Consider the following 10225-nt stretch of genomic DNA (forward strand, 5'->3'; position numbering starts at 1 on the left):
CTGCGGACCCATAGTCGCACCTGCGGAAAATCCATCGCAGGTGCGGACTTGACTTACACACCTGGGTCCATTTCTACGATCAAATGGCCACATCTACGAGTGCGTGCCTGCTAGCAAATGTCCGCTTTAGCAGACTACCCCTCCAGCTCACTCTCCGCATCTGCGAAACTTCAAGCGCATTTGGGGGCTCGCAGATGCGGAACTTCCCTCGCACATGCGACCCCTGGCCATCTCCTCAATCCCGCTTCTGCGCTTGGCCTCTCGCACGTGCGTGTCCGCACTTGCGGCCACCCCATCGCAGGTGAGATTACACCAGAAGCTTGAAAGGTTCAGCAATTACACAAGTCGAAATTTTGATCCGTTAAGCATCTGAAACTCACCCGAGGCTCCCAGGACCTCAACCAAACATACAAACCAGTCCTATAACACCATACGAACTTAGTCTAGCCCTCAAATCACATCAAACAATGCTATAAACACGAATCACCCTCCAATTCAAACTTAATGAACTTGAAACTTTAAATTTCTATAACCGATGCCGAAACCTATCAAACCACGTCCGATTGAACTCAAATTTTGTACACAGGGCATATTCAACATTACGGACCTACTCCAACTCTCGGAATTAAAATCCGACCCCGATATCAAAAAGTCCACTTCCGGTCAAAATTTCCAAAAATTCGACTTTCGCCATTTCAAGCCTAAATCAGCTACAGACTTCAAATTCACAGTCCGGACACACTCCTAAGTCCAAACATATCAAACAAAGCTAACAGAACCGATGGAACTACATTCCGAAGTCGTCTTCACACAGTTTCGACTACGGTCAAAATCCTAAGGCTTACGTTTCTGTTCTAGGGACTAAGTGTCCCAAATCATTCTGAATCATCCGGTACTTGAATTCAACCATGCACGCAAGTCAATACAAATAATACGAAGCTATTCAGGGCCTTATACTTCCAAACGAGACTTAAATTTTCAAAATAACCTACCGGGTCGTCTCACCAGAGCAACGGGTTTACATTGGCTCGGTTTCGTATGTAACACCAGTACAGCCTGTTATTTCGGTTCAGCCTCAGGTTAGGCCAGAGGCATCAGAAGAAGAACAAAAGAGACTTGAGAGATTTAAGAGATATGGTCCACCTACGTTTAGTGGCACATCTACTGAGGATGCTTAGGGAGTTCTAGAAAAGCGTCACCGTATTCTCCGCAGCATGGTTATTGTGGAAGTGAGCGGAGTCGCCTTTACTACATTTCAGCTGTCAGGAGCAGCGAATCAGTGGTGGCAAGTCTATGAAGAAGGTAGACCAGCCGATGCAATACCACCTACTTGGGCTCAGTTTTCAAAGACGTTCTTGAAAAAGTTTGTTCCCTAGACTCTCTGAGATGCGTGGCGCACAGAGTTTGAACGGTTGCATCAGGGCACCATGACAGTGTCAGAATATGCCATCAGGTTCAGTGAGTTAGCCCGTCATGCACCTACTTTGGTTCCTACCGTTAGAGAGCGGGACTGCAGATTCATTGAGGGGATCGATTTTGATCTTAAAATATGCATGGCTCAAGAGTTGCAAACCGATACTCCATTTCAGCAAGTAGTAGAGATTACAAGGAGGATTGAGCGTGTTCTAGGTGAGGAAAGGGAGTCTAAGGAGGCCAAAAGCTCTTCAGCTATGACCCATTATGGCGGAGGCTCGAGCAGTCAGCCAGCTCAATCCAGACATCAAATTACTCTGGGTGCTCAAGTAAGTTCTTATAGTGCACCACCGACACGAGATTCTTATAGTGGTTATTTCAGTTATCCGGCACAAACTTAGTACGAGCAGTCGCTATCTCAGAAGGGTTGTTATGAGTGTGGTATTACTAGGCACATCATGAGAGATTATCCCAGACTTGGGAGAGGCGGATTTCATCAGAACACTCAGGTTGCGGGCCCCAATACAGTTACTACCCCACGTGCACAACCAGTTAGGGGGTGGAGGACAGGCGGGTAGAGGGCACCCTATAGGGAGAGGCCTAGCACATTGATATATTTGCTATGATGTGGCTGAGGCCACTACACGATATGGTGTCATTACAGGTATTATCCTGACTTGTTATAAAAGGATATTTTACCTTAATTTGAGTCGGTTCTGAATATTGAGGCGGGTCCTCCTATTATGCTCCGCTTATGGGTGAGCTTCGTATATTTGTGACCTACTTATATGTTTATCCATGTTGGGAGATTTGATGATGTTAGCCCGGGTCTATCAATTTATTTTTATACACTATTGAGGGCTATAAGTCCAAAAATGACTTTCTATTACTCACTATAGTGGGTTTTGATGTGATTTCGGAATAATTAATTTTAATTTTATGAATTATATGTCCTATTGGAATGGGGTTTCATTATGTGTTGTTAAAATTATTTACGGAATTTATTAAAATAAAGAAAGAAATGAAATGGAAAAATTTCAGTTGGCACAATGTGGAAAATACTTGTGATTCGAAGTTGAGAACGAGATCCTCGCAATTCTTTTATGATGTGATATATTTAAAATGGGCTACAAGCCGCAGTGAAAGTTATATAAGGACGAGGTCCTTGTGGTGAAAACTTTATGAGTGTAAATTCTCTCTTTATGAAATTTAAATTTGTACTATATTATTAATAAGGAGTCATGTCTGTTAGGCTTATTTGATAATTTTGTATGTATTTTTTGTGCTTATTTAGTCATATTTGTGCTGTAAATATTGAGTTTTAGCCTACGAGATGAGTGCCCTGGTAGCGTTAAATGTGACTCGTTAATTCGGGTAAATTACTGTCAGTATTGCGAAACTTTGAAATGAGGGTTTGATTAATATGAGGCTAATTGAGAAAGCTTGAATTAATAATGAACAACTATTATGACCAGAGGTGAGGTTATGGGCATACGTATGACGTGTGCGTAGGCACGAGTTGCTACAGCAGGTTGAAACTAATACCGTGCATTGATGTAAAAATGATGCCTTTTGAAAATGTTTGGAGTGTAAGAAATTGGTTTTAAAGTGTATAAATATGGATAAAAGGAAATAATCTCAACTGATATGGTGTTGTAAAACCCATGTTAAATTTGCGGTGACGTAGAATCACCTACGAATATGTTTGTAAGAATACACTCAATAAATTAATGTCCTCCGAATAATTCTTGGCACGTTCGAGGACAAACGTATGTTTAAGAGGTGGAGAATATAACGGCCGGACTTGTCATTCTAATAAATGTCTCGTTCAGCGACTTAAGGTCGCGAGCAACTTTGTGATGTGTATTATGACTTGCGTGTGTGGTGGAGTTTGGTTTTCGGATGATTCGGGACTAAATTGAAAGAACAATTCTTATTTAAGAAGCTTAAAAGAAAAGAGTTGATCGGAGAGTTGTCTTTTGAGAAAACAACTCCAAAATAGAATATTGATGGTTCCAATAGATCCGTATGGTGATTTTGAACTTAGGAGTGTGTCCGGATATTTATTTGGAAGTCCGTAGTTGATTTCACTTGAAATGGTAAAAGTTGGAATTGGAAGGTTTGGAAGTTTGACCGGGACTTGACTTTAGTAATATCGGGGTCGAAATGTGATTCTTGAAATTGAAATAGGTCCATTATGTCATTTATGACTTGTGAGCAAAATTTGAGGTCAATCGGACTTGATTTGATAGGTTTCGGCATCGATCGTAGAAGTTGGAATTTCCTTAGTTTTAATAGGCTTGAATTGAAGTGCGATTCGTATTTTTGATGTTGTTTGATGTGATTTGAGGGCCCGACTAAGTTCGTATCATGTTATATGACTTGTTGATACATTCGGACGGGGTCCCGAGTGGCTCGAATAAGTTCCGGGGTGAGTTTTGAGCGAGTCCGGGCATTTCGGCACTCTAATGATGTTATGGGACAACTGAAGTGCGGAGGGCACATTTTTTAGTGCAGAAGTGCGGCCGCAAACACCCAAAGTGCTGTAGTAGTAGGAATTGTGCGGACCGCAGTTGAAATTGTGCGGTCCGCAGAATTCTTCTCGCGGCCGTAGAAAGGTGATTTCGCAGATTCGATAGTCCGACTTCGGAAGCTTATATCTTTTAATGTACAAGGAATTTGAGATGATTAAAAACGAAAGTTGTAGCGCTTTGAATCTAGTTTTCAGAAAGGTATAGCATTAAGCATTTGGATATTTGTAAAGAAAGTTATGGCTAATTTACTAAAGCCTGGTATTGCAGCCACTATTGAAGTGCGGCCGCATAATTTGGACCGCGGCCGCAGAACTCGGGATGTGCGGCCGCACAAAAATATGTACGGTCAGCTCAATGAGGGGCCAGATTGTGTACTATATAACCGAGGGTTTGGGTATTATTTCACATTTGGACTTTGGGAGCTCGGTTTGTGGCAATATTTCATGGAATTTTCAAGAAAATCATCGGGGTAAGTGATACTAACTCGGATTTGGTTAATATATATGAATATATCATTATTTACATCATTTAATTAGTACTTTGAGATGAAAATTTGGGGAAAATTATAAAAATTTTATAAAACAAAAATTTAAGATTTGGAGGTCAATTTGTTATAGGAATTTAGTAAATTTGGTATGGTTGAACTCGTATCGAAATAGGTGTTCGGATTTCGTGAAAATTCTGTCGGGTTCCGAGAGGGTGCCCCGCGTTGACTTTTTAATGTGAAATGTTAGGTTGATATTTTATTATCCAGAATTATTTTCGATGAAGTTTAATGAAGTTATACAATCAATTTGGATAGATTTAAGATGTCCGGATGTCAATTCAAGTAAGAAGGCTATTGTGGAATATCGGCATAACTTTAAAAAAGTAAGTATCTTGCCTAACCTTGAGTGAGGGAATTACCCCTTAGGCATTGAGTCTTATGTAAAAATTATATAATTGAAAACCATGTATGCGAGGTGACGAGTACGTACTTGGTTTATATGTGTAAATTATATCGGTTGAAATTCGTAGACGCCCCTATGTATTAAATTAGAAAATTTTTGGAACTTAGTAAATCCTTGATTTGTCATGTCTCATTCCTTGTTTGTCGAGTTTGTATTTTATATGATAATTTGGTGTGATTTCCACTTGGATTTTTATGTGAATTCCGTGTGTTTGTTGATTTGATATTTCTTGGAAATAATCACATTATGAATTTTTCATCTGCAAATAATTAATTAAATAAGTTTAAATTGAGGCATTTATATATTTATCTAAAATTTGGATTAAAGAAGGCGTTGTCCTATGATGAGTTATTTTCCCATCATTGTGGTTGTTTTTGAGATTTTATATACATTTTGTTAAGCCGTGGATTATCTGTTGTGAAATTAATTGACTTTGTTGTACCTTTGGAATGATCGTGGCCTACGGTAAATTTGTAAATATGAGTTGATGATGTTGTGTTATTGTGATAATATTCGGTATGAATTGTTGTGTGATTTGGGTTACTGTTATGCGGCGTATAAGGGTGACATTCCATTATTGATATTATGCGGACATAAGGGTGGCGTTTCACTGTTGTTATGTGTGTTGGGATATTATCTGGCAGAGTGATAAGGGAGGCTATTAAACGGAGCGATAAGGGAGACTATTATAGGAGCGATAAGGGTGGCTATTGATATTGTCAGGGCGGCGGGATAATAGAGGCTATTATAGTAGTGATAAGGGTGGCTATAGGAGAGATAAGGGTTGCTATTGTCAGGAACAATATGTGATGATTGGGAGATTGTTTGTAATTATTTTCGCTGTTGGTTTCAATTGTCTATATAAAAAAGGCTTGAATTGTAATTATAATCGGCTTACTTAGTCTTAGAGACTAAGTGACATCACAACACCTGTGGTGGGATTTTTGGATCATGACAATAATAGTCAAATCCGAGTTAAAATCACTTACCCCGATCAACTCTTTGCAAATCGCTCTCAAAATCGCAAAAAACCGAGGCCTTTAACTCAAAAGATGAAATGGGAACAAGCCCTCGATCAGTCCCTTTTCAACCCAATGATCTGTTTCTGCGGATCAACAGCCGCTTCTGCAGTTTCACACCCACAAAAAATTCATCGCAGGTGCGGGTTTTACTTAAGCCAGCGACTTCCGCTTCTGCGGACAAGAGACACTCATGCGGTCCCGCTTCTGTGGAACATTGACCGCTTCTGCAGCGCTCGACTACACCTGCGGTGAAGTACCAAAAGTCCAAATTCTGCATCTGCGGTGCCACTTCTGCTTCCGCAGATGCGCATCAGTGCGCCTTACTCCTTACCTGCGGAACGATCTTCTCCAGCACTGAGATCACTTCTGCGGTGCCTCACCTGCGGCCCAAAGTGCGTAGGTGCGATTGCACCAGAATCAGTAGTGTTTCAGCAATCAACCAAGTCAAAAATGGTTACGGATTCAATCTGAATCACATCCGGGGTCCCCAGGACCCCATCCAAACATACCATCATGTTCCAAAACACATAGCGAACATACTTGAGGCCTTAAATTACATAAAACAATATCGAATCAACGGATCACAACTCAATTCAAACCTATTGAATCAATGAACATTCATCTTCCAAAACTAACTCTGATTCATACCAAACCAACTCCAATTTACCTCAAATTTGCACACAAGTCATAAATGACACAACAGACCTATTTCAACTTCCGCAGTCGGAATCTGATCCCAATATCAATAAAGTCAACTCTCGGTCAAACTTCTCAACCTTCCAAACCTTCAACTTTTTAATTTTCGTCAATTCAAGCCAAAACGACCTACGGACCTCCAAATTAATATCCGAACACGCTTCTAAGTTCACAATCATTATACGAAGCTATCGGAACCATCAAAACTCCATTTCGGAGTCGTCTTCACAAAAGTAAAACTCCGGTCAACTCTTTAACTTAAACTTTCAACTTTGGGAGGCTATAAATAGGGGAATGGGGCAAAAATACTCAGAACGACTAGCCTGGTCGTTACAAATTTCTAGTTATTGGTTAGCTCGATTTACTATATATGCAAACAATAGAAATATTATATTGATGACAATATTCATGGACTTAAGGAATCTTAGAATTGCAGATTAATCTTGAACTATATATATACGCACAAATTCATACTATTATGTGGTTTCTACCATCAGATGGTATATTACCTCCAGCCCCCTCAAAGAAAAAGAATCACAGTTTGGTTAAATGCAATTGCCAGGAAAGTAGTAATAGTACGGACTAGCCACCTTTTATTTCTGTAATTGAGAAATAGCCAATGTCTTAAGTTTCAAATTTCTCATGTAAAATTCTTTACTCGTGGAACTTGAAATTCTATAAAAATGACTATTTTGAATTACAAATTTGAAAAATAATTATTTATGAATTTTATCAGTCAACAAGCTTCGTTTAGTCAACGGACTTTTCTTGGTGATTCTTGTTAATAAGCCCTATAGGCTATAATGATTAATATTGAACAATTCGAAGACTTTCTCAACGTATCACTCTCACTGACGATTGTGTAATGATAACTCGTTATTTTAGTCAAATTTGGACGAAACAACATGTACTAATCAAATGGACTGAGTTGGTGGATTCTTGCAATTATCAACACTTAAGCCGAAAGTAAAGGTTGTTAGTGCATTTGTTCTTTGGGGTGTTGATATATAGTAGATTTCTACATGTATATACTATAATTCAAAATATGTCTCCTAGATTCAGCATCTCACATCACCACTATCACCATGCGTCTCACAGTAAGAATTCTTTACTGCCAATAAAGATTGTTTTGTAAACACAATTATATATATATATATATATATATATATATATATATATATATATATATATATATATATATATATATATCACTTCCAGTTTGTATGTATCTTAGCATAATATTAAAAATCCATTGATTACATTAGATATAGGGGTGTTTTAAAAAATACATAGCCCAACATAGCACTTTGCACCTACATAGTCAAAAGGAATTTTTAAATTCCTATACACTATTTGAAACTTTATTACCCTCCCTACTCAAGTTTTAATTTAATTACATATTATATACAAATTTACCAATTATATACACTTTAAGAATTAAATGAGTATCCCTTTATATTAGGAATAAATTACTTTTCATCCTTATTCTCTCTCCCTCCTGCGCTCTCTCTCTCCGTCTCTCTCTCTCTCTCTCTCTCCTGTGCTCTCTCTCTCTCTCTACGTCTGTCTCTATCTCTCAATCCCTAATTCCAGTAATGTAGAGCAAGGAGAAAGTGAGCAGTAATTCCATGCTTATTAAAATTCCAGTAATGTAGAGCTGAAGGTGTTGCACAATTGGTGTTTAAATTGAAATTGTCAATCAATAAATTTTGAAGGTGTTTGACTCTCCACCATTGATAGCTATTAAAAAACTTTGTAGCTTTGAATTAGAATTTGGGTTTTCAAAAACAGTTATTTATTTATATTGGGTGTTGTTGCAAACAATTGAGAATATTGTTTGGAGTTTATATCTTAATTTTGAGGGTGTTTTGGTGAAGATTAGACTTGATTTTGGTTGAATTTCATATTGAAACTCGACACGACATGAAGATCTACTTCGCTCCACAATTAAACAGCATGACAGATCCCTCAATGCACTCACAACTCAAGACTGTACGTCACATCAAAACAGGAATCAAGTACCCAATAGCAAACTTTTGAGCCACAAGTAAAAATTATTTGTCTCATTCAATCCATCTGAACACATCTCGCATTCACATCATACTTATCATATAGTCATTCAACTGCTCATCGAACCACAAATTCCACTCATAGGAATACTACCGAATGCATAAGTCCAATTGCACTGGTTCTCACAATCGAAACTACCGAGCATAAGTTGCGGTCTAACTACGGCCTCAAGTCCTCTAGACTGGCCCATCAACAAAACACACAATACTAATCTCGAACCTCGTTCATGGAATCACAAGCCAACGATACATATCTGATACTGAGCGCTCATATACGCATACGAATGCGTGGAAAGAATTCAAAGAAATATATTTCAAGCTGAATCAATTCCGCACGATAGAATACAAGAAAGTTAAATTTTTCTAAGGGTTCAACAACCTCTCGAAGATAAGTACAGGCATCTCTGTACTGATCCGCAAGACTCTACTAAACCTGCTCATGACTCGTGAGACCTATGTAACCTAGGCTCTGATACCAACTTGTCACGACCCAAAATACTAACCTGTCGTGATGGCGCCTATCTCGATACTAGGTAAGTCGATAACCTCAATAAATCACAATTTCTTTTAAGTTTAAAAATATAATATTTAAACACAATCCACAAGTCTCACAAATACCGATACACACACACCCACAACTCGGTGTCACTGAGTACATGAGCATCTATACATTACAAGTCTGAAAAACCCGGTCTATAATAATCCAAGACCAAATATAATAAACCAAAAGGATAGGGAAGGAGAGACGAGGTCTGCGAAACATAGCAGCTACCTCTGAATCTTCAAAAAATCAATTATGTGAAAGAATCAACACCCACTGTATCCGGGATCACCCGGATATGCACACAAAGTGTAAGGTGTAGTATGAGTACAACCAACTCAGCAAGTAACAATAATAAATAAGTAACTGAAAGTAGGGACGAGCTTCTCAGCTAAGTCTAAATAAAGTACTTTCCAATATAAAAGGGTAGGCATACTTTCAAGCTCAACATTTAATATTTCACACAAATTTCATATCAAATTTGACTGACACAAAAAATAATATTTTTTCGAATTTTCAAAATAGTGATATATGACAGCTGAAATGCAGTAAATAATGCAATCAATGCATCCTCTTAGAGTAACAGTCACTCAGTCCTCCCATTCACTCCAACCTCACAGACACTCTTTCCTCACAGACACTCATTCCTCACAATCACTCAGCACTCGGCATTCGTACTCGGCACTTGCACTCAATAGGTACATGCACTCACGGGGGTGTGTACAGACTCCGGAGGGGTTCCTTCAGCCCAAGCGCTATATCAAGATAATCATGGCATATAACAATGAAACATGTTGCGGCGCGCATCTCGATCCCATAAATATCCTCACAATTAGGCCATCAGTCTCACTCAGTCATCAACCTCTCAAGTCTCTCAGGCTCATGATGTCATAAAAATCAGCCCAAAAATAATGATATGATGTATCAATAAATAGCAATAGATACTAAGATAAGATATGAAATGAATGAACATGACTGAGTGTGAAATTATAATTTGAGC

The 10225-nt window shown here is 38.6% G+C and overlaps 1 protein-coding gene across 1 annotated transcript; it reads left to right on the forward strand.

The window, feature by feature from the left end:
• The first annotated feature begins 1214 nt into the window (after window positions 1–1214).
• LOC138907814 (uncharacterized) lies at window positions 1215–1814 on the forward strand. Its single transcript, XM_070198431.1, has 2 exons — window positions 1215–1363; window positions 1454–1814. Exons 1-2 carry the CDS (start codon window positions 1215–1217, stop codon window positions 1812–1814), a joined length of 510 nt encoding a protein of 169 aa, XP_070054532.1.
• The last annotated feature ends 8411 nt before the right edge of the window (window positions 1815–10225 follow it).

Source organism: Nicotiana tomentosiformis, chromosome 3 (genome assembly GCF_000390325.3).
Source record: "Nicotiana tomentosiformis chromosome 3, ASM39032v3, whole genome shotgun sequence".
Taxonomy (NCBI): Eukaryota; Viridiplantae; Streptophyta; class Magnoliopsida; order Solanales; family Solanaceae; genus Nicotiana; species Nicotiana tomentosiformis.

Coding starts and splice junctions, on each gene's coding strand:
- LOC138907814 (XM_070198431.1), top strand. CDS start 1,215: ATGGTTATTGTGGAAGTGAGCGGAGTCGCCTTTACTACATTTCAGCTG. Junction 1,364..1,453: donor TCAAAGACGTTCTTGAAAAA/GTTTGTTCCCTA, acceptor ATATGCCATCAG/GTTCAGTGAGTTAGCCCGTC.